The following is a 25,641-nucleotide window of genomic DNA, read 5'->3' on the forward strand; positions in this document are numbered from 1 at the left end:
AGCCTTTTCCTGTGGACGTTTTTAGCCCCATTAGCCCACAGAAGTAGGGCTCCTGGACACTTCTGTCTACGGTTTCCTTTGCATTTCTATTTTGTGTTTGATCCATGGAGATACTAACTTTTTTTTTTCTTAATCACACAGACACACACAAAAATGCCCCTACATGTTTATAACTTCATATATTTTTGCTGTTTGGAGCTGAGGTGGTGATAAGAGAGAGGCACTGAATGCACGAACTTATAATATTGTCTTGGCTGAAAGACTCGGTCGTCTTAAGTCATTTTACTTAAATTCTCCTCCCATATCACTAGGTGACATTGAGAGTCTCTGCACTCCAGCCACATTGGCTTTCTTTCAGTTCCTTGCACCGAACCTGCCCTTGTCCTTGTTTCTTGAACTGAATTTGAACTTGTCCTTCCTGTCCCAGAGCCCCCTCACATGAAATCACAAGGAGCTACACATTTATGTAGAGGTATTCCCTATCTATATGTCTTGTTAGGAGACCTGGTTTGCTTTCTTGAAGGACAGAATGATCAAGAATTGTGATCGATGTCTTTGTTTTTACATCTGACCTAAGATAGATGGTTTACAATTTAGGACCATGAAAACCCAAGAAGGGTTCTGTCATCTTTTAGCTTAAATACTAGGGCTTTTGAAATTTAAATATACCATGGCTCATTTTGTCAGTATGGAAACAGTCTGCAAATATAATCTCATCAAAATAATTTGGGGAGGAATGTATGCGTTAGTGATTAGAACTTGAACTCTCCAGTCTCCGTCCCACCCATTCACTGGTTATGTGACCTTAAACTCTTAAACTTAAGCCTCTGTTTTCTCATCAATAAAATTGAAATAATAATAGTTCTTTTTACATGGGATTATTGTGAGAATTAAAACCGAAGCATCTAATCCAGGGTGAGACTCATAATAGATCCTGAGTTAATATTAGCATTCATTTTTGTTACTATAGTTTACATTAATTTGAACTTCATTTTTATTTATGGAAAATATGCTCATAGAGAATAGTTCTGCTTTTTGCCCCTAGAAACTTCTACAGGCATTATGTATGTATCTCCCCACGTATCTACCCAGTGCTCGTTAGTATTGCACAAAGGCCCACAAAAGTATACAATGTATATATGAATATATACTTATAAAATAAAAAGTGCCTTCCTTTATACATATTAACAAAATGCTTTTATGTATGTATGTATGTATTTATAAGAAAGAGAGTGTGCATAGATTGTGGGGGAGGAGAGAGAGGAGAGAGGAAAGAGAGAGAGAGAGAGAGAGAGAATCTTAAGCAGGAACCATTCCCAGTGCAGAGCTGAGCACATGGGCTTGATGTCACGACTTCAAGATCGTGATGTGAGCTGAAATCAAGAGTAGGACGCTTAACCAACTGAGCCACCCAGGCACCCCCAGAATACTTTTAGAGAAGGATATAATAGCATATTTAATGTTTGGGCCATATTTGGTATCTTCAATATCTGGCATAATCCATACCTAAAACAAGTGAAACAAGTTGGTGAACCCTTACCCTTTTCTGTTCTGCCAGGCCTTGTCCTCTCATGAGGATAAATGTTTTCCCCTTCCCATGCCAGTGCCTGTCTAGGGGTAGTAGCTGTGCGGAGCGTTGTGTTGAGAAGGAATCTGACTGTCATGAGAAAGAGTGCCGTGTTTTCAGCTGTGGCTCAGGGGCATCGACAGGGTGAATGGCAGTGCAGGGGCCACATTTGTCACCCCTTAGTGATATTAGGGGTTGCAATTAAGCCGTCTCTGCTCTGGCCTTTACATTCTGCTATTGCAGGAACCTTAGGCAAGTGGAGTTTGTCTCCGTTCTTGATCTATGAAATGGAGACAAAACTCACCTCCTGCTTCCTTTCCAGAGTTGTTTTGAGAGAAAATGGAATGTTTTTACTGGCTAAAAGATGTTAAAACTCTTTGGAGAAAGATCCTCTGTAAATTTAAGGAACTCTTAAAATTACAGATGAGCTCCCTTTGAACTCAGGCCTGTTCCAGGGCCAGAACGGAAATGGTCTTGTTTCGAGAACGCTGACAGTCCGTGGAAGAAATGGATCTCTTTGGAGAAGAGCAGAGCATCCTTCAGATATAGTGCCTTTGTCTGCAGGATAGGAACGTGCTCTCCCTGAGGAAGTCCCCAGTTAAAGGAACCAACTTACCCAAGGGACTGGCTGTCGGTCCCTTCTGAATGTCATACTCATGCCCTATGTTTTGTAGTGTGCTTGGTCCGTCTTTGCTTCAGTGTTCTTCCCTGTTTCGGGCTTTGGTTCAGCTACCCCTTTAGCTAGACTGATCCATATGAAACTGTTATGTCCTTTTGAATTTTGTGATTTTTCTGGAAAAGAATCTTCATTTATCACTGTAATATTTTAAAAATAACTTTTATAAAAATAATATGTGCGCACTGCAGGTCATTTCCAAGGTATACGCAAATCTATGTTGAATTGCAACACTTTAATTCATTTACGTTTAATGACTGCAGCTGATAGGTCAAATAAATTGAAGCCTGAGAATGACCGTTGATTGTGGAGGCCATTGGTGGCATTGTCTAGTGGGAGAGGTAGATGTGAAAGCCTGGTTAGAGCTCATTCTCATAGAGGGAATAGGAGCAGAGAAAGAGGGTACCCCAGTCCTACCAGGCCCCAGACGGGATTTGAGATAGGCCTTCACATGTTCCATTTGGGAACCTTGAGCTTGACTAATGCCATGCTAAACATTGCCCTTTTCTCTGCTCACGTGGATAACCCTCTTTTGATTAACTCATGGGTTGAAAGAGTGTATAGTTCTCAGACTCCTGGGTTTCTATTTATACATTATTTTAGTCCTCACAGCTCCTAGCATGGGGCTTTTCACATGGCAGATGCAAATTATTGGACTAAATTTACTGAATGCCAACAGCAGGTATCCATCAGGGCCGCTTAGAATGTATGGCCAGGGGGACATGGGCAACGGGAGCAAAATGCCCACAAATCCCCAAGCTCCCTCGTTCCAGTGATGTATTGTGAGGATCTTCAAACATGAACAAAGGTCTCTCCATTGAATTTCTTCTGGCAAATGATGAAATTCCTAAGTGCTTTCTATACCTGTGGTCTCTGAACAAACACTCTGCTGGAAAGTATGGAACAGACGTAACGGCGTCTTTGTTGCAACTGACCTGTATTCACACGGGCTCTGCTTTTTGCTAGCTGGGTGACCTTGCCACGTTACGTAAACCCTCTGAGTCTCGGTTCTTCAGCTCCGAAATTGGGATTGTGCTTGCTTTGGAGAACTAAGTGAAATAATAAATATGAAGTACCCAGGCTAGCACATGGTAGACATTAGGTAAGTGTGGATTAATGAGTGAGTAAGCAGGCAGTTGCTAGGTTGAAAGATGACTATTCAAAAAGCCCTGTGGATATACTAAGTAGGTTAAGGGATACCTAAGTGGGAGAGAGAATTGCTATTTCTGAACTTGTCAAATATGAGTAATTTCCTCTCGCCTTCTTCCTGCTGCCCCCTTACATTTCTTTCCTAGAACTTTCAAAGTAACACATTTCAGAAGTCAGACTGAGCTAGACAAAGACGAATAAGTTTAGTCTCTACTGAAACAGTCCTATATGTCCAAGTTTTAATTCTTTAGCCAATATCTATTAAGAAGCTATCATTAAAAGACCCTGGGCAGGGATATGTGAAGCTACCAAGGACAGGATAGCTGAACAGACCACTGCAATTAAGAAATTGACTCTGTCGGAGAGACTGCTTTGTAAAGAGAGCACGCTTCCTTTCTTTCCTAATGTGTTGTTAGAATTTGCTATATAGTAGATTAGAAATCAGAAAGTGAATCCTTTTAAAATAATTGGCAGGTGTTTCACTCTTGATTGTAAGGGATTTGAAATGGAGAGAGCCATTGCTAGGTAACTCTCCGTATACTTATGCATTTTGCCCTTGTCACCCTCCTGCCCCTGGGCTAATCTGAGATGGTGTTTGAGCTCTCCCAGGGTCACCTGATGAGGGTTTATTTATGCAGGCTATAAGATTATGCTGTCCTTCAGGGAGCCCAGGCTGTCTGGGTTTGGTGCCAGAACCCATAAGACATGAGGCTGAATGGGAGAGAATATGCCAAGGAGTGAAAAGTGAATTAAAGCTATAATGCTCAGGTGTTTATTGAACACGCGTAGTGCTCGGGTATTGAACATGCTTAGTCCTACGTATTTCTTCTAAATAATCATATCTTTAGAGACTCTGAGACTTAACATCTTCCTTTTTTAAGTTGAGCTATATAAACACCACAAGAAAGACCAACCAGTCAAGGAGGAGAGCCTTGAGAATGTCGTGATTGTATCAGTCATTCTATAACGGTCACAAAAGAGGACAGGCGACAAGCATGAACTTCCTTGGGAGCTGGATGGCCCGAGTTTAAACCTTGGACTTTTTATAAACAGTTTGACCTTGCACAAGTGACTTAACTCTCTTTGCCTTGGTTTCTTACAAGGCTGTGCAAATTAGAAGAAGGGCTGCATGCAGTAGGTGTTGTGTAAGTGCTGGATACATAAACCATTCACCTTCGCTAAGCAGGAGTCCCAGCAGCCCTCACACAGTACCACACGGTGGTTGCTTCCCCACCTCCTCCTCTGATTTACCATCTGGGTAGCCCAGCAGAGTCACATGGCTTGGCTGCTTCTGTCTGGGCTGGTCTGAGAGGAAGCGTTAGCAAGGGACACTGGAAATTAACAAGCATCCATTAGCATTTTTGCAGCTCATGATATCCTTTCATACTATCCCTTGGAGTCCCAAAACAACCCAGCGAGGTCTGTATTATCTTCTACACTTTAGAAAGAAAATATGGCTCAGAGATATTAACTGACTTGTTCTGAGTCACACAGCTTGTAAGTGGTAGGGGATGCGGCAAGCATCTATTTGGAGAACACTGGATTTCATTAGGTACTAGAAAGCTGCTTTGGAGTTTCATTCAGGTCCCATGTGCCTTATAAAAGGCACATAAGCTAGCAGCTCTGTGCAAGCAGGGACAAGAATAATGCAGAAGTGGTCATAGGATCCGTGAGGTTTCTCTGGAGCTGCTGTTTTGTTTTGTTTTTGTTTTTTGTTTTTCTGGTGGGCCCAACAGAGAAAAGCAATTAATTATACATTTCTGTGTTCGTTTTCTAGATTCTCACTTTCTGGGCCTTTTATTTCTTCTTATTACCTACCTTTGGTCATACCTAAATAGGTCACACTGGACGTGATCCACTGGAAGTAGGAAGGGCAAAGATACAAGGCTCAATTCTCAGTGTATTCCTACTCGAAGTCTTGGACAGAAAAAAACAAGCGTTAGAAGAGGTGAGGACTTCAGCTAAAATGACATATTTGAGTTGTTGGGGCTTCTTTGTTACTCTCCGTGTCCACAAATGATAGACTGTCAGCTACATTCCACACTGTGAAGAGCAGGAAAAATTGAACTCCTGAAACACTTCTGGAAGTTGCTGAACTGTTCATGCTGTTGTGCAATTGCAGGGTGACGAGCACAGCAACTATTTTCTGGGGGGTTTTAGAAATACTACCTTGGGGGCCTCAGTCGGTTAAGCATCTGCCTTCAGCTCAGGTCATGATCCTGGATTCCTGGGATCGAGCCCTGCGTCAGGCTCCCTGTTCAGCAGAGAGCCTGTTTCTCCCTCTTCCTCTGCTGCTCCCCCTGCTTCTGCTCTGTCTCTGTAATAAATAAATAATATCTTAAAACAAAACAAAAAGAAATACTACCTTGGTAGAAACTACATGGGGTGCCTTAAGAAAGCCAATTTATTTATCTGCAGTTGGTATTGGCCGTAGTGCAGGATACACTAAAGCAGAACAGTGACCCCAAAGCTTTTGTGGAGAACATGCTGGCTATACAGTTACTGGAATTTTCTCTAGAAGCTATAGATGCAAATATGAACTGAACTGACTTAACAGTTCTTTCCTAGGGAGGGAGTGTCTAAATCTACTTGGTGATATGCTGATATGAAAATGCTGAAGGCCCAGAAATGACAGCATAATAAGTAGGACAGTGGCAAAACAGAAGCCTTCTCTAGAATAATCTGATATCCTTCCTAAGTCCTCTACACGCTGGCCCTACCATCAAATGCAGTTGTGTCTCCCTTCACATCTGGAAACAAGCCTGCATCCCAACTAAAATCACCTTCTCTCTGTCCCACACTAGGGGAGGCACATTCCTGGCACATCTCTGGCTTAGTGGTTCCTTTTCCCGAGTTAGTGGGCTGAATGGTGTCCCCACCTCCCAAATGATATGTCCACAGCCTAATCTTTGGAACTTGTGAATGTTACTGTATTTGGAAAGAGGGTCTTTGCAGATGTAATTAAGGATTTTGAGATGAGGAGATCATCCTGGATTATCCAGGTTGGCCCTAAATTCAACGATCAGTGTCCTCGTACTAAGCACACAGAGGAGAATACAGACATGGATGTGAAGACAGAGGTGGAGATTGGAGTGATGTGGCTACAAGCCAAGGATGCCAGTAGCTTCCAGAAACTGGAAGAAGGAAGTAATGCTCTCAGGGGCTGGATGTTTGTGTCCCCCCACCCCCACCCCATTCATATGTTGAAGCCCTAACCCTCCTGATGGCATTTAGAGGCAAGCCTTCAGGAGGTAATTAGGTTTAGATGAGGTCACAAGGGGTGGTGCCTTCATGATGGGATTAGTACCCTTATAAGAAGAGGAAAGGCTGCAGAGCTCACTCTCGCACGTGGCAAGAAGACAGCTGTCTACAGGCCAGAAAGCAGATTCTCACCAGGAACCGAATCCAGCAGCACCTTGATCTTGGACTTTACAGCCTCTACCAAGTCGGTGGTATTTTGTCATAGCAACCTTAGCTGATACAAGCACATTCTCCCCCAGAGCCGCCAGAGCCAGGGTGGTTCTGCTGACACCTCGATTTTGGACTTCGGGCTCCAGAACTGTGAGAGAATACATTGCTTTTGTGTTAAGCCACCCAGCTGTCAAGACAGCTTCAGAAACCCTCCTTCTCTCCCTGTGTCCATATTCCTTTGGGGTGGGTTTAGCTCGTGCAATTGTGCTGAGAACTCCGGTGCCGTGCTCCTTTGAATCTCCCATTCAGCATTTTCAAGTCTTCAGTCTTGTGGTATCTCTTTATCTTTAATATATGCCAACTTCATGGAGGCCAGCCCTTGGTTTTCCACCTTTCCATCTCTAGTACCTGGTGCTAAGCTTCAGACCTCTGAGTAGAGACTGCCTTCTTAAATAGAAGGTCAGGTACGAGCCAGAGTCTAACTTGCTTAACACCTAAATCAGTCCTTCTTTGGTTCAGAAGGCTCTCCAGGATCTTCTCCTGTCACTAGGTTCTCATTACAAGATCCAGTTAGTCTTGTGCAGACTGAGGGGAAAATCGCCAAGGATTTGGATCAGAGACAGGAAGAGTTTATTCTGGCGCCTACTCCTATGAGTCTGAATTATATGCATATTAGTTAGCCTGAATGTGTCTACTTTGATTGCAAATTTCAATTAGCTCTGAAAAAAAAAAAAGCAGTTTTGAGCACACTTGTCAGAGAGAGCACTGTTATCAGCTAGCGCCATCCAGCAACGAAGTGGGCTTTCCTCAGGAGCTGTGCGCCCCATCATCGGAGTGCAAAAGTGAAATGTCTGACTACGGAGGGTCTGCAGTTCTCTCTAGGCTCAGACACCAAAGGGCAGAGCTCTACGATATGCCAAAGACAGTATTTTTTTTTTTAAAGATTTTATTTATTTATTTGTCAGAGAGAGAGTGAGAGAGAGCACGCACAAATAGGGGGAGCAGCAGGCAGAGGGAGAAGCAGGCTCCCCGCTGAGCTGGGAACCCGATGAGGGGCTCAGTCCCAGGACCCTGGGATCATGACCTGAGCCAAAGGTGGACGCTTAACTAACTGAGCCACCCAGATGTCCCTATAGTATGATTTTTTTTTTAATGAAAAGGTAGTAAAAATAAAATATTAAAATGGTGCTGGAAGGTATACAGCAAAGAGCGCAAGAGAGTCTCCCCCACTTTGTGCCTCTGGCTGAGTTCCGTTCACAGAGGAGCCTGTCCGGGAGAATTTCCCTGCATCGCAGGCACCTGCCCCTGTGCGGGGAGTGAGCCCAGGGGCTCTTCCCTGAGGCTGTCTGCCGCTGTGACAGGGAGGGAATTCTTAGAAAGGGGTAGAGGGAAGGGCACTAGGTTGGAGTTGAAAGATTGGTCCTGGTCCTCAGAAGTCCTTCACCCATTTTTGTGGTCCTACGCAAATCGTTTATCTTAGCTTCCTCGTCTCTAAAATGAAAGAGCTGGGTAGATGCCTTCCACATTCTCTTCCAAACTCCGAGGTTTAAAAGAATTACTCCATGACTCTATGAGGGCAAACAAATCATTTCTTCTGTACCCTAAAAAAAAAATAAAAACCAGAAAAGACTCTTGAGTCCCTTGAATGCGCAGTTATCCTGTCATCACGGCTAACACGCGTGCCTATTAAGTGCGGGAACGTGCTGCCAGGCAGACTGATTGTGCTTGGGGAGAGAGTGGTGCTGGGGGCGAGGAGCCGGACTGGCGGGGCAGCAGGAGGCCTTGGGTGGACTCTAGTATAATCGTAGGTGATCTTGTCCAGGGTGGACATTGAGCAGAGAGGTGCTGCGTGTGGTCTGCAGCCCACAAATGGGGTTCAGCACTTCATAGTGGGTGATGTTGGGCAGACTACATATGTCTTCATTACAGAGTCACTGGGGGCACATAAAAGCTCGTCAAGAAGCAGTAGTTTTACTTGTATTACTATCGTCACTACCACAGTAGCAACTCTAACCACCCCGCCCCCACCCCTCTGATGGGCTGCATGGCCAGAGCACAGGGACATTTATAGGTTTGGTGTCTCCATCTTTAACAGTAGCTACAGCTCTCAAGAGGCCCTGTTGACAGAACAGAGCATTACAGAGAAAAGAGTGCATAAAAGATGCTGTCCGTAGTCTTGAAGGGCTTGCATACAATTAGGGGGATATTTAACAGAATTAATAACCCACAAATCTTTTTGAAGATCCTTAAAAAAGTACCAGTGTAATTACAGCCATAACTGCTGAGTGCTCAACAGGGTTGAAATCATCATTCATTATATGTACATTAAAGTTTTTTATTATTAACACTAATTATAAACCCATCTGTGGTTAACACAACTGGAAAGCATTTTTCTCTTATTTGGACCTCAGGTGGAATTAGCAACACAGCTGACACATCACATGGTTTATTTCTCCTTATTGTCAGTATCTGCTGCCAGTGACCCTCTTTTTCTTTCCCTTACCTCCCGGGCTATCTCAAGGGCTCACCCCCAAGACTGAGTGCATACTCTTCCATTATCTAAGTAGTTAAAGCACCAGTGTTTTGGTCTGTGACTAAACAAGTAATTAAGACCTAACACATTTGGGGGACTAAGTCATCTGGATGTTTGCCTCCCTGCCTAGGCATGGGTGGGTAAGCTATGTGTATGGGTGTGAAGGGAGAGGAAAGACGTGGCCATTGGCTGGTCTTGACTCCATTCCCCATGTAGCCTTCCGAGTCTGCAATGGGCTCTGCTCTTCTCAGCCTTCCTTTTATCTTCAGGCTTCTCACTTAGATCCTAAGATCAGGGATTGTACCTGAGGTTACTAGATAGAAGTTAATGCTACCGTTTTTTTGTTTCCTTTTAGGAGACTTTATCAGCCAACATTTTATTTTTTGTTTTATTTTATTTATTTTTTAAAGACCTTATTTATTTGAGAGAGAAAGAGCCTGAGCAGAGGGATGGAGGTGGAGAGGGAGAAGGAGGCTCCCCACTGAGTTGGGAGCCTGACGTTGCAGGGCTGATCCAGGACCCCGGGATCACGACCTGAGCCAAAGGCAGATGCTTAACTGACTGAGCCACCCAGGCACCCCGGAGATACACTATCTTTTTTTTTTTTTTTAAAGATTTTATTTATTTATTTGACAGACAGACAGCCAGTGAGAGAGGGAACACAGCAGGGGGAGTGGGAGAGGAATAAGCAGGCTCCCAGTGGAGGAGCCCGATGTGGGACTCAATCTCGCAATGCCGGGATCACGCCCTGAGCCAAAGGCAGACGCTTAACGACTTCGCTACCCAGGCGCCCCCGGAGATACGCTATCTTAACAAGCTTTTACATTGTGAACTATTGGCATAATGTTGTACAACCGATTTCTAGAACTTATTCATCCTGCGTAACTGAGACTTCGTACCCATTTTATATGACATGAATTTGTGAAATAAGGTTTGCAAGGGATTTCATGGCTCATTTATTCTGACCACCTTCCTGGTCTAGGAATCCCCTGCAGTCTGTCTGCCAGCGTCTGATGGAGCTCCCCAGTGACGAGGGAACTGGCTGTTTCATAGGGCAGCCCAAGTGATTTTTGTTACTGTTCATAGCACTAATTATTAAATAATCAGATGATCGGTCCTTTATGCAGAGCTGGGATCCAGGGTCTTATAATTCTTACCCCATTAGTCCTGGTTTGGCTCTCGGAGCCTATGAAGTCAAACCCCAATTCGTCAAGACAGCCTGGTGTCCTAGAGTGTAGCTGCTCTAAGTGGGCCCGTGGTCCAGCAGCAGTGGCCGCACCCATGCAGGTGCAGAAGCTCAGACCTCGCCCGGACCTACCCAACTAACATGTGCACTTTGACACGATCCTCAGTGATTGGAATGCATGTTACAGTTTGAGAAGCACTGCATTAGATCACACACACCATCCCCCCAACCAGTTTGTTCTTTTAATTGCTATTGCTATCAGGCCTGCTGGTGCTCAAAAATTTTAGTTCAGGAAGAAACAATTGGACGAGAAATAACAATTACAACTCTCCGTGATTGAATAGAAGTACAGAATTGGTCTGGCATCAGTTAAAGCTGTCATTATATTAACTAAAAATCTATTGACAAGTATTTCCATATGTTCGTAGTATAATCATAAAAGATGATATTGATGATCCTGAGGCTTTAGAAAAGCAGATATGCTGGGGCACCTGGGTGGCTCAGTCAGTTAAGTGTCTGACTTCGGCTCAGGTCATGATCCCAGGGTCCTCCTGGGACCAAGCCCTCCACTGGGCTCCCTGCTCAGCAGGGGGGTCTACTTGTCCCTCTGCCCCCCCAATCACGCTCGTGCTCTCTCTCAAATAAAATCTTTTAAAAAAATCAGAAATGCCTTTAAAATCATTAAAGACTTGTTAAATTATGCTACATGTGATTTAATGCTGGGTAGTGTTGCCTTGTGAATTTTAAAAACCTGAGAAGCAGATTAAATAAATAATCAGAGCAACCCACTCCCCAGTCATGCCAGATAGGGAGAGGCAGCCACAAAACTTCTTCCACGACACTCTTCAGCTGCGGGAAGAATGGAAGTTTTAAGTTATTTTCTATTTCTTTCTTTTTTTTTTTTTTTTAGATCTAGAACAAATAATTTTATTTATTTTTTTTAAAGATTTTATTTATTTATTTGACAGAGATAGAGACAGCCAGCGAGAGAGGGAACACAAGCAGGGGGAGTGGGAGAGGAAGAAGCAGGCTCATAGCGGAAGAGCCTGATGTGGGGCTCGAACCCAGAACGCCGGGATCACGCCCTGAGCCGAAGGCAGACGCTTAACCGCTGTGCCACCCAGGCGCCCCTATTTTCTATTTCTGACATCACTGCAAGGACAGCGCTGAGAATCCAGCATTTGAAAGTTGCAGAGGAGACGTGCGCTGTGGAAACAGCTGTGCTGGGAGGGGGGGACGCTTTCAACTCGTGCAGTCAGCAATATGGAAATGAACTGTGCCAGCTCATGAGCATGGATAAATGCTTAGTTGCCTTTCCAACCACAAAGCAGCTTTCTATATTTGGCACTCTTTTGACATTCAGTAAAACAGCCTGAATTTAATGCCGGACGACAGTGCCAGACTGTCTTCAGTTAAACTGAAGTGAAGACCTTAAGAAGCTGCCTTCCCCAGACCCTGTCACATTTCTCTCTCCGTCTTGTATTCGTGGTGAGTTTTCAGCCTGACAGCCTCAGGGCATGGTATCAGCCCAGCGTGTCGGTATCAGCCCAGCCCAGCGTGTTGGGCTACGTCAGCAGGACCTTGATCTTCCCCGGGGGCCCAAGGCCACCCTGTACTGTATCTTAGGACATTCAGCTCAAGGTATGTGTCCTGCTCCCTGGTCACCAGGTGTGTGGAACTCAAACAGCCGCTTCAGGACACCTGGTCCCTTGAGCCAAGAGAAGCGGCATCTTTGCTTTCTTCTGTCCTGAGCACCATTTCACCCCATTCCAGTGCACATGAGTAAAATCCCTCACCCGGAGGACACTGTTGGGCCCTTTTCATACCCCCTTGCTCCTCAGACTCGTTCATTCAGTGACTGTTTTATTCAGGGCCCCTAAGTGCCCGGTAGTGAGATCACTACATAGAGGACCCTGTCCCCGGCTCATGGAACCACGTTCTGGCGGAGGTAGACTCATTTGAGTGACGTTTATGTAAGTGCTGATGAGGGAGAGAATTGGTGCCCCAAGGAGAAGGTTTGGGGCAAATTGAGAATTCACAGGTTGAGAAGTAGATGGGGCGGACATTCCAAATATAAAAAATCGAATGAGCAAAGAATTGTCAGTGTTAAAATGCCCAGGTGAATTTTCTGCCCTTGTTCAATGGGACTATAGTATAGGAAACATGGTAGCTCTGAGCAGGATCCCAGACCTTGCTTGTCTCTACCCGTAGGGCAATGTGCCCTAACTCCTTCAAACTGCTTCAGGATCTTGGCCACTGCTTGGCATTTACTCTGGTTCATCATCAGAATTTATATATTTAAATTGTAGCAGAATATGCATTATATTATAATATGTAGCAGAATGAATAAAAACGGAGGTTCTGAAATCAGGTGGCTTTACCACTTGGTAGCTTTATAGCATTGGGGAAGTTATCTAATGCTCTCTTCCTCATTCCAAAAATTTCCAGAAGTTTCCACATTCCAAAAATAAGGATACTAACCCAACCTCACAGGGTGGTGCAAGGATTAAGTGCCACAATGTAAATATAGTGTTTACCACACTACCTGGCAGATAATACATACTTAATAAATTTAGTTGTTGTGTTTCATGTATTTGTTCAACATATTTATTCATACCTACTGTGCCCTGTTAAGTAGTGAACACGGAAGAAAAGATTCCTGCTTTCATGGAGCTAAAACTGTTCTCCAATTATGTTATGTTATTATTGTTTATATTGCTGTATTTGTATGTTGTTTCAGTAGACCCCCTTGGATAGTATTTCCTGAGGCACTACCCTTTTGTGTTTTCAATGGCAGACTATATAGAAGTGTGGATACAACTTAATACTTCCTTGTTAAACATCTACCTAGTACCATTTACTTGGTTTGAGAACTTAATCCATTTTCTTGAGTTGTTAATAACCCTGAGGAATTCTTTTATTTGATGTGTGTGTGTGTGTGTGTGTGTCACACACATATATATAGCATATATATCATATATATAGCAAAAATAAAAATTAATGTAGTTCATTGCTGGGGTTCTAAAAAAGTTGAAAGATGGTCCCTACAACTGTTTTGGGGAGAAAAGACCAAAGTCCTGGTATAAAAGTGGGGAAAAAAATCATGAATTACTTAGACACTAAGTTATTTGATGATAGACAGTAATACTGTATTTACAGGAATACACAATTGATGTGGTTTGGAGAAGTTAGGAAAATTTCAGAAACTGAACGAAAATTCTGAAGGGTTTGCATGGGTGGAAAAGATCAAGAGAAGATTCTAGGAGGCTCGAACAAAATAAATAAACCACGGAAGTAGAAATGCAGACAAGTATTACATTATATTCATTTGTATGTTGCATGGAGGGTAGGGTGTAATGGGTCCCCATAAATAATTATGGGAGTGGAGAGTCTTGGGAAACCAGGTTGGATGAGAGCCTGGGTCAGGATGGTGGCTGGGGAACAGAGAAGAAGGGACATAGAAGATAAGCAGTTTGAGGATGAAACCAACAGCACTTACTTAGGAGAAGTTAATTAATTAATCAAGCCCTCACAGTTCCAAAGTGATTTCACTACACCATGACAACATAGCATTTCTTCTCATAGAATTTGTGTCAGGTTCAGCAGGGGTTCTTAATCCCACCAAAACAATATCCCCTTATTGTGACCAGTATTTCAATGACCCCTTTACTCTCCTCGAATGAAATTCATTATTTATTTACACACATAATTTTGAAAATATCAACATAATGCTTTGCTGTAATATAAAGGAAAACTCAAAGTGGTTAGTATTAAAGTATTTCTTTTAATGTGTAGAAGCCCACATATGATTATACCAGGAGATATAATGATGTGGTCAGACACACCTATATGTAAAATGTGACAGCTACTAACGCAGACCCATATGGGTATGTTGTGCTAATAACTCAGATACCCCAAGTGGCACAGCCTTCAGCAACACGATTCTCCAAAATGGCAGGTGATGCTTGTTAAAGTCCCAAACAGAAGGAAATATAGCTTTCCTTCAGTTATCCAGTAGTTGCAATACCGAGAATTCAAACTGTGTAAAAACCATGCAGAAAAACTTTGGTATGGATGTGAAACAGAGTCAAATTCTGTGCTCAAGAAATTAGAAACAGGTTTCACCTACAAAAAAGTCCATGGCACTTTGGAAGATCTCATGAGAAGTGGGACAACTCTCTCACTGTCTAAGACGGAGGCATTGTGGGACATGTACCATCCCTGGATCCCAGCTATCAGATCAGAGGTACTGCGACAACGAAAAGTACCCCCACTATTTCGCAGCCCCAGAGGGAGAGTACTGCCCCCACTGAGAAGGCTGGCTCTCGGGTTTCAAGGACGGTGACAGACAGGGAAGCTGGAAGGGGAGGTTTGGATGGCAAGCCCAGAGAAGGAGTTGGCTGCAGAGCTTTCTTCCTCAGTCAAGCAAAGTCTTCGCTTTCTTAAATACTTCAAATCTGGCTTTTCCAACCTGGTTAAGAGTTTTAAGTTCTGAGCCCAGGTAGAAAATAAAGTGAGGAAAAAAAGACGATATTTTGTTTGGCATAAATGCAAACCCTTTCTGGCTTATTCCCTTCAAATGCCGACAAATGCAGTCTGATTCCCTGCCCCCCTCCACGCTGGCTCATTGGCAGGAATGTATTATGTGTCAAGAATTCAGGAGAGATCTAGTTCTAACATGAATCCCTGAAACATTTTTGAAATTTAATTCTTGTTTTCCTTTAAACTGCAGATATGATCTCATTCCATTTTTTTTTCAGTCTTGTGAAGTATGCAATTAACATCTAATCCCTCTTGACATTTGCATTCTGCACAATTGAATGTATTGGGCAGACATGCATGATTGTCTAGTATTATCACTGCATGTTGCCTTCTGCTTGGGTGTCTTAAATCGAAAGGACTTGATCCCCTTTGAGTACTTTCCAAAATATTTGGAGCTATAGATTTCCATTTAACAATGATAACACGCACATATACCCTCATTCACAAATGTGAATGTGCTGTATTTAACTTGCAAATAGTCATTTGGCCCAAAGGTATTGGGCATATTTCAAATGCATGCTGATTTATAATATTCCAAGAACATAAATCTGTTTGGGGTCTTATTCAAAGACCGAGTTTATTTGTTAGCCAATCAGATGTATGCTGTTCACAGGACAGCAGGTTAAGCATTGTGAAGAAATCAGAAGTGAACTAGACACTTTACACATCCTTAAGGAGTCTGTTGTCTAGTAGGGATGATAAAGTCTCACGTATAATAAGTAAGTGGTAAACCCTTGGAAAGGTAAGATGGAGGCTGATGGAGTTCCTAGGATGAAATAGTACTTTCCTTTGAAGAAGGCTTCCTGGAAGAGGTGGAATTTTTGTCTTGACCTTAAGAATTCATTAAAATTTTGACACATAGGGCACGTTAAATTTTGAAGAATGGCTTTCTAAGCTGAAGTACATGTGAACAGATGTTGTCAGTGTGTGTGCGTGTGCACGTGACTTCTCATCACTTAATCGTGCGTTCTCCATGTGTTGTCTGGGTATAATTGACTTTGAATAATTGGCAGTGCCAGAAAGAAGTCTCATTTGACATTGCTGCCTTTCTGAAAAAGTCCTCCAATTTAAGAACTAAATATAAGCCTTGCTTTTTTTCATTGAAGAATTCCCTTTTACAATTCCAGATCTTGGGATACTACTATCACATTTCAAAAGTCTGGAATGAACCTTTAACTATATTCACAGTAAAGTGAAGTCAGGTATAAGGCAGATCTGTCAGGATTGTCATATAAAGAGTTCAGTTGCTAAAGTAGAGAGGTGTTCTTGTTACCACGTGTTTCCCATGTGTTGAACTTGAGGACAACACAGAAACTGAGCCAGAGGACCCACAACTCCTATGGTTCCATGTCCTTCCATTAGACTGTTTCCTGGAGCTTGAATTAAATTGCTTCTTCTCCCTGGTGCTGGTCCAGACTTACTGTCCATCTCCCAGTTCCTCTGGCCTCTACCTGTAACCCTCGCCTGTAGTCCGGAGATTTAACTAAGAGCAAGTTAGTCAACATGCAATCTTGGCCAAAAGGACACATTTGTCTCATGGAGAGATATTCGTACCTCACGTTCATTGCAACTTTATTCACAGTAGCCAAGACAAGGAAACAGCCTAAGTGTCCATCAGTGGATGAATGGATAAAGAAAATATGATACACAGAGGGGAATATCATTCAGCCATCAAAAAAGAAGGAAATCCTGCCTTTTGCGACAACATGGATAGACATCGAGGGCATTATGCTAAGTGAAATAAATCAGAGAAAGACAAAGACCATATGTCGTCACTTATATGCAGAATCTAAAAAACCTGAATCATGGAAAGAGAGAGTAGAATGGTGTCTCCTGGGGTGGGAAGGGGTAGGAATGGTGAAATGCTGGTGAAATTGTACAAACTCCCAGCTATAAGATAAGTGAGTTCTGGGGGATCTAATGTACAGCATGGTGACTGTTTGCCATATTATATTCTTGGAAGGTTGCTAAGAAAGTAGACTTTAAGTGTTAACACCACACACAAAAAGCGGTAGTGATCAGGGGGTGGGGGCAGAATGGAGGGGTACCAAGTCATCACATTGTATACCTTAAACTTACGTGTGTTACATGCCAAAAAATCTCAAAAAAGCTGGAGGGGGTGGGGAAGGGCATGTTTGTCAAAACGTAATTATCCTTTGTTGGAAATGTTTCTCTCTGATCTGGGTGGTTGTTACTGTTGGTATAGGTGTATAAATGCATCAGGTTGTACTTTTAAGATTTGTGCATTTCATGTATATTAATCCATTAGTAAAATAAAAATCCATTACCTCAGCCTCTAAAATGGGTATTGCCAATTTTGGTCTATCTTGGGGTAATTTTGCAATGATTTGTGCATTTTCAAGCACTTAAAAATAAATTTTCGGGATTTTTAGTGTCTTCCTTTTGTATTCCCTTTTAAATCCTTTTTCAGTCAAGGAGTTGACACTACCTAGATAGCCAAGAACAGAGGATTAATTATAAGAGCAGTTTGTACCTCTTCAAAATTACAAACAGCTCAGTAGAGCAATAATTGCTTTCCCCTCAAAAGTTTTTGAAAGAAAAGAAGGGTGTGCCCTTCAACAGATGACTGGATTAAGAAGTTGTGGTCCATATATACAATGGAATATTACTCAGCTATCAGAAAGAACGAGTTCTCAACATTTGCTACAACATGGACGGCACTGGAGGAGATAATGCTAAGTGAAATAAGTCAAGCAGAGAAAGACAACTATCATATGATTTCTCTCATCTATGGAACATAAGAACTAGGAAGATCGGTAGGGGAAGAAAGGGATAAAGAAAGGAGGGGTAATCAGAAGGGGGAATGAAACATGACAGACTATGGACTATGAGAAACAAACTGAGGGCCTCAGAGGGGAGGGGGGTGGGGGAATGGGATAGACCGGTGATGGGTAGTAAGGAGGGCACGTATTGCATGGTGCACTGGGTGTTATACACAACTAATGAATCATCGAGCCTTACATCGGAAACCGGGGATGTACTGTATGGTGACTAACATAATATAATAAAAAATCATTAATAAAAAAAGAAAGAAAGAAAGAAAGAAAGAAAGAAAGAAAGAAAGAAAGAAAGAAAGAAAGAAAGAAAGAAAGAAAGAAAAGGGTGTGGTGGACAACATTTCTGGAAAAAGAGGATGAAAATATTTGTTTCAAAAGCACCTTTTTAATGCTTCAGGATTCCAATATTTAAATATCTAGAATTTGAAGAGATTAACTTGCAACTGAATCATTATTTTGACCAAGTTGTCATGTTCTCATACTTTTCAGCCAGTTCTTAAGCCAGTTTTCCCATATTCCCACCTGATGGCTGTAGCTTTTGTTTAAAATTCGGACTGAAGTCTTGCAGTGAGCAAAAAGTAACTGGTGATGATGTCAAAGGGAACAAAAATAGAACTGACAGTAAACGCTTTACCATTAGCTGTGTTTAAGCACTAAAGCGAGAAAAACATTCCCTTCTAGGAGAGGGCTTTTGGAAAAAAAAAAAAATCAAATTTGATGCCATTACATTACAGCATTAAGTCCATGAAGTCTAAGACCTGTATGAAAATTAAATTTTAACTTCTCCCCAGCAAACCCAGCCAAGCTCACCATCTTGGATGGATTTACCAACAGGATGAAGTGCTTCTGAATGTCGTTATTATTTTTGAAGGTAGCCATTTAGCACGAACTGTTTTATTGGAACAGGACAGCTGGGAAGTGGTGGAAGGGCTGAGAGGAGAGATGAGTTACACCCAGGAGCCGCCCATTCAGAAAGGGTTTTTGCTGAAGAAGAGGAAATGGCCCTTGAAAGGCTGGCACAAGGTAAGACACTGGCCTTGGCCTCACGTTTATTTCCTACACCTCCATGGTTCGTAGGCACGTAGATTTAATTTGAAGTTGAAAATTGGGACCAAGGGAAGGGTGGATGGTTAAACGGGATGTCTTAGTGCATTATACTTTCTTCCCTACAGAGATTTTTCTATCTGGACAAAGGAATCTTGAAATATGCCAAAAGCCAAACTGATGTAAGTCTTCTTCTTAATCAAATACGTTATTAAAGAATTCTGAATTGTTATCAGCTCATGGGTGAGATTGTATACATTTGGGGATTGCATTTCTCTGAACTGGAAACCATAGGGGGTAATAGTTCCTTCACATGGACCACAGGTGCCTACTTCGCACTGTCCCAGCCCCGGGTTCTGGGTGGGCTCGGTTCGCCCACCAAGTGAAGGTGGAGGGCTCCTCTCAACACCCTACTGGGTATCCAGGGGTCTGTTCAGGTCTTAGGGTTGGGCTGAAGTGTCCTCTGGATGGGAAAAGACATTTTCCCAGCAAGATAACAGGAGTAAAAGGTAGGACAGGTATCACTCCCACAGTTACAGTGACTGAGGGGTTTGGTGGAGAAGGCCCTTGATGAAGGTGATAGGAAGTTCCCTGTTGCATTAACACTAGGGAGACAGCCCACAAGGGCTGGAATGACTGTTCGTCCTGCCCCTTGTATGGGTCCTCCTCTCATGCAGCCCTTCCCTCTTCCGTTCTTGCTTCCTTTGACTCCTGGAGTGCTCATCTTGTCAGGTTGCACATAGAAAACTTGGCATAATGCCTCACCCGTGGTGGCTTGTCTTAGCTTTCTGCCCTTACTCCTCTTTTTAAATCACTTCCAAATGAATTTAGATACTGGAAACTAATTCTGTGGAAGGGAGTGCAGTTAACAGGTGAATTCATTGCTGCGGGAGTCAGTCCACGGGGCTTACTCTCTTGCTTCCTCACTCCTTGGCTGTACAAACCACTTGTTACTTAATCCCTCGTAGACTAGAACAGATAATGCGTGGACAACCCTTAATTCAGTACCAGTTCACACTCAGTGCTTGATAATCATCGTTATGGTGTTTGTATTAGTGGATGTTGAAGGGGAGGCTACAGGAGAGGAGTGTCAGGGATGTTACTACTGTTTTTAACCCCCTGAACCTCAAGTGGCCCTCTTCTCATGTTTCTGCAGATCGAGAGAGAGAAGCTGCATGGCTGCATTGACGTTGGGCTGTCGGTGATGTCCGTAAAGAAGTCATCAAAATGCATAGATCTGGATACCGAGGAGCACATCTACCATCTGAAGGTGAGCCTGCTTCCCAGGCGCGATCTCCTGTCGCACGGTTTCTTTGTGTGGCAGAGGGATTGGCGATGCCCTTTGATTATTTCAAAGGATCCAGCCAACGTGTAGAAGATCTTCCTGATGGGGCGCCTGGGTGGCACAGCGGTTAGGCATCTGCCTTCGGCTCAGGGCGTGATCCCGGCGTTCTGGGATCGAGCCCCACATCAGGCTCTTCTGCTGTGAGCCTGCTTCTTCCTCTCCCACTCCCCCTGCTTGTGTTCCCTCTCTCGCTGGCTGTCTCTCTCTTCCAATAAATAAATAAATTCTTAAAAAAAAAAAAAAAAAGAAGATCTTCCTGATGAAAGTGTTTCTGACAGATGCTGTTGATATCTGGACGGACTGTCTCACACACCGCTAAAGGTTTAGCATCCTTGTCGCCCACCCCCCAAAATACCCCCCCCACACATATATCATGATTGTGACAACAGTCAATAATAAAAAAAATCTTCATGTTTCCAGATAACCCCTCCTTCCCCCAGACTGTACCACCTTTAGTGAAGAACCATTTACCATAGGTTAAAATAGGTTCCCTGAAATACAATATTTAATATTTAGTCTTACCACTTCAGCTAATTTTATAGGGATTCCATTAACATTCTCATACTACAGTGAAGGTCAGGAACTTTTCTCCTGAAGTATGGGCCTCCAAAGAGCATCTCTGAAAGCGGCTTTCTACTCCCTCTGCCCTCTCCCCCGCAGGTGGTATAGATGGTTAAAAACATCATATAAGAACTTTGGGGGATCTGGTTTGAACCAGATCTGGTTCAAATCTTGACCTGGCTACTTACTAGCTGTTGGCCTTTGGCAAATTTTTTAATCCCTGGAAGTCCCTGTTTTCTCACCACCCTTCCCCCAAATGGGAATTCTTATAGTGCCCATGTTGTACTGCTGCATGGAGAAAACTTGGCATGATGCCCAGCCTGCTGTAAGCTCAGTAAGTTTAGTTCTTGTGTGTAATTATTAGGTGGTACTCGAATGTGAGGAATTAATTGAGAGGATGTGAAGACTCTTTTCTTACTTAGGCAAATTACTTGGAATATTGAGAATGGGGGCTGGGGGTTGGGAAAATGAGAGCATGAGATGATGAGCTCCGTGTCGTAAGATGCCCCGTGCTCTCCTCCTAGCATCTACGTGGCACTTCCACAAATACATGCAGAACACATACACGTGCTTGAGGGACTGCACAAGATGGTCAGTCCATCCTGTTTCCCAGCCCAAGCCCCGAGCGAAGCAGGGTTTCTCACCCTCGACGCTGTTGACCTAGTGGCCTGGAGAATTCTGTGCTGTGGTCTGTCCTGTGCATTATGGGGGGTTGAGGGGCATCCCTGGCCTCCGCCCACTAGATATTGGTAACAAGTCCCCTTCAGTTATTACGGCCCAAAAATGTCTCTCATTGCCAACTGTTCCTTGGTTGAGAATAACAAAAAAACAAAATTAGGAAAGAATAGCCCACCCACCCCCTGTTTCAAAGGTCAGTCTCCTCTAGAATAGTTTCAGTTGTGTCTCCATGTACTTCCAATGACTCTTACTTCTGTTTTTTTTTTTTTTCCAGATTTTATTTATTTATTTGACAGAGAGAGAGTAAAAGCAGGGGAAGTGGAAGGCAGAGGGGGCGGGAGAAGCAGGCTCCCTGCTGAGCAGGGAGCCTGATGTGGGGCTGGATCCCAGGACCCTGGGATCACGCCCTGAGCCGAAGGCAGACGCTTCACCGACTGAGCCACCCAGGTGCCCCACTTAGTTCTGTTTTGCCATGGTCAGGAAATACTAGGCTCTTGTTCATCCACTATTCTAGTTAATAGGATAAAAGTAATTATTAATTCCTAATTTTTGAAGAACCAGAGTGCCTTAAGATAACATTGCGTACTAATATCATGATAAATACAGTTTAATATTTCTCTGTGTTGATTTAGTCAGGCCGTTTTTAAATGGCAGCCATCCAGTCCCATTGTCTTATTTTATAGATGAGGAATCCGGGCAGCCGAGGGATTAAGTGCTGTCCACCCACGGTCCTATATCTGCTTGTGGGGTTGGAACAGAATGCTGGACGGTTATTTAGTAAAGTGCTTTTATTCTTCTACCTCATTTAACCAATAAAAAAATGAGTCAAGATGAATGTTTTGGGCTCTGATTTTTAAGGGCCTCTGAGAGCAAGCAGATCAGTGCAAAGGGTGATGTAAGATTCCCGTGAAGTTCCTGCCATAAGTGCATCTGGGAAGCTAAATACATTTCAAGGACATAATTTACGGGGAGACGAAGAGATGTAAGCCAGTTTGTATTGCTTTTTCCTGTAAATGATATATTCAGTAGCACCTGGGGGGGTTTAAGCAACACAACAAACCTGAATGAGTGAGTGATGGCTACAGACATCCTTGCTCTCGGCAGTGTGGCAGGAAAGTTTTTCACAGACTGACCTGGAGTTTTCTTCTTGGAAGGTAACCTACCATGCATCCTGTTGGGTGATTTTAAGTTGCCACTTCATGTGTCTCTGTTCTAAAATAGAGGTATCTATCGTTTTTCACTTTGAAAATATTAATATACCGTCATACACACAAAACATGGACTGTTAAGATTTAGTGCATAGGTGCTTGTTATATTCTTTTTAGTACTTTTATGAACATTTGAAATACTTTATAATAAAAGTTGGTAGTTATAAACATTTTTCTTCATGGAAAGAAAACACTGATAGGTACTCATTTATGGAAAGAGTGGCTAACACTTTGTGTAGGTGTGATTGAATAATCTTGGAAATCTCCAATAATAGTTTTTCACATTTTTTTCCTATTTCCAAGTGCAGGAGAAATGTGTTTTAAAATAACCTTCACATTCCTCAGCAATGTGTTCGTTGTCAGAGAAGATTAACAAGGTTAAATATTTTGGGAAGAATTTACAAATTCGTTCCAGTTCAGAGAAGATTGATCTGAAAAGTCTGAATTATAAAGGAGTTTAAAAAGAAACATGGTGCTAATATTTTCAGTAAGAATAGGAGAAGTGGGGACAAGTGAATTTGGGAATGTTTTGAGATAGATAAATATGAATTCTAGTTTATTTGTTGTTCAATATAAGTGGTAATATTTTGCTTTCTTAATAATAGCATGACAATTGGACCCTTTCATTGAGAGCCTAAATGAAGTTTATGAAGACCATTTTTATTCTCCATTTCCTCCTCACACTTGTTCCCATAGACCACATAAATTTAAACTACGTCAATAAACTCGTATTTTTATCTTTCTACGTGTGCCACCTTGTAAAGAGAGAGTGTCTTGATTTGACAAAGAATTGCTCTTTTCAATGAGTGACGCTCTTGTTTCCCTCTTTTTAATATAATTTAGGTCAAGTCAGAGGAAATCTTTGATGAGTGGGTATCCAAACTCCGCCACCACAGAATGTATCGTCAGAATGAAATCGCCATGTTTCCACACGAGGTTAATCACTATTTCCCAGGATCCACTGTCACAGACTCTGCGTCCGGAGTCTTGGACTCCATTTCAAATAGGAAGGTAAGAGTGTGCCAGTCATGAATCTAAAAGATGGGGTGGCTTTGTGGAGAGGAGTCTCCAGTGGGGGGAGGGGTCTGTCTGAAGGGGGAAGGGCTTGTGGGGAGAAATCTGTTTACCCAGCTGGTCAGAGCCAGGGCCAGAGGCACCTCTGTTATCATTGGGACAGGAACTGAAGAACAGCACATAAGGAGGAATTAATGGCCCTCAGTGCTCCAGCCCTCACTTGACCATTTCGACTTTGGTTTTCTTATCTGGTTGTAAAATGCAGTGTGCACGTTTATAGCCATATAGGATTACGAAATTTCCCAACAATTATGTCATAATTTTGGTTATGATTAATGATTACCATGTGACCGAAGAAGAAATTCAGGACAGCAGCCCCAGGCATAAGAGCACGGTATGGCCAGGCTGAGGTGACAGCCAGAGCTTAGGGTCTCTAGTGGAGTGCTTTCTAGAAGCTTCTTCCCATTACAGGCAGATAGCTTCCATTAGCGACTGGCTCACTTTGTTGTCTTTTACCCTAACGTGTCCGCCCTGGGCTCTGTTTTCATTTATAATGTGCTTTTGTCATCTGCGGAACAGCGTAGCAGTATATCAAAGCAGAACTCGATTCAAACGGGAAGCAATTTATCATTTTCTTGTGGTGGTGAGACGCGAGTTCCATTATGGTTACAGTCTTCAGAGGACATGGAAAAATGCTCCAAAGGTAAAGTGATTTGAAACCTCAGCTTCTTTCTGTCATGGCTCTTAGATGGCACTCGTTGAGAGTTTCCCCGTCACTGGTCTACATTTCCTCTCAGCGTTTGCTTACTGAGTTTGCACTGGTGATGAACAAAAGACATTCTCCTCACAGAGCTTCACTTGGGTGTGCATGCAGACGGATTTCCTTTCATATTCTTTATGTGCCCTTTATGCACTTCGTCTTTAAGTACTCAGGTCTGATTTCCATGAGGACCTACTAAATTGCAGTCGCCATGGGTGGGCTCTACACAGCTCTCTGGGTTTTTCTTAAGTGCCGGAATTGACTCTGGTGTGCATCCAAAATTGGGAGCCATTGCTCACAGTGAGTGGGTGAACCAAATGGAGATGCCCACGAAATAGGAGTTCTCTACCCTAGCTGCACACTAGCATCACCAAAAGAACTTTTAAAAGGCAAGAATACCCACTCTCCACAAGAATTTCTTTAAATTGGTCTGCCCTCAGGCCCTGGCATCACTAATTTTCTAGTTTCCCCAATGACTCTGATAAGGAGTCAGGTCAGTGTTCTCAACCTTAGGTAGCTAAAAGCTACCCAGGGAACTAAAAAACAAAACAAGTCACCAGTGGGAGTGGGGATGTTCTGATTTAACTTTCTCAAGATGGGACTTGGACATAGGGAATTTGAAGAATTTCCCCAGTTGATTTTAAAGCAGAGCCACAATTGAGAACCACGATGAGAGAAGGATGCCAGGTGGTGGTCTTGAAAAGTGCATTTTCTCCTATTGAATGCAGATACTATCACACCGGGGGCCATATAGGATTTGCCCTCCCAGGAAATGTCCGGCAAGAGCTTCACTGAGTGACATCTTGGCACAGCTAGTCCTTGAAGTGCCGTCTCTGCACCAGCAGCACTGGCCTGGCCTGCAAACTTATTCGAAACGCAAATTCTCGGGTAGACCAAATCAGAAACTCTGGGTGGATCTCAATGATCTGTGGTTTAACCAGTTCTCCAGTTAATTCTGATGATGCCAAAAGTTTGAGAGCCATTTGGGTCTTGATTTCTCAGTGGAAACAGCCACCATCATCCAGTGAACAGCAAATTAAAGTATCTTTTGAGTTAGCGACCACGGAACTAGTGTGAGGACTCTTAGGTCCTCTCGGGTCAATGTGCAGACAATCATCACGACCTCGTGTGGGTCCCCGATCGAAAGATATCCGTAGGGACCAGTACAA

General features: G+C 43.0%; 1 protein-coding gene across 4 annotated transcripts in view; it reads left to right on the forward strand.

Moving 5' to 3' along the window:
* OSBPL3 (oxysterol binding protein like 3) overlaps nt 1–25,641 on the forward strand; it is a 257,656-nt gene that overhangs the window by 172,409 nt on the left and 59,606 nt on the right. For all 4 annotated transcript variants that reach the window (XM_087860961.1, XM_045793008.2, XM_045793012.2 and 1 more), the window contains 5 exons: nt 18,769–18,885; nt 19,035–19,088; nt 20,063–20,176; nt 23,542–23,709; nt 24,292–24,415. In XM_087860961.1, coding sequence (XP_087717087.1) covers nt 18,769–18,885; nt 19,035–19,088; nt 20,063–20,176; nt 23,542–23,709; nt 24,292–24,415 — 577 coding nt within the window. The remainder of the gene's footprint in view (nt 1–18,768; nt 18,886–19,034; nt 19,089–20,062; nt 20,177–23,541; nt 23,710–24,291; nt 24,416–25,641) is intronic.

This window comes from Ursus americanus, chromosome 3 (genome assembly GCF_024610735.1).
Source record: "Ursus americanus isolate L20-20 chromosome 3, mUrsAme1.1.p, whole genome shotgun sequence".
Lineage (NCBI taxonomy): Eukaryota > Metazoa > Chordata > Mammalia > Carnivora > Ursidae > Ursus > Ursus americanus.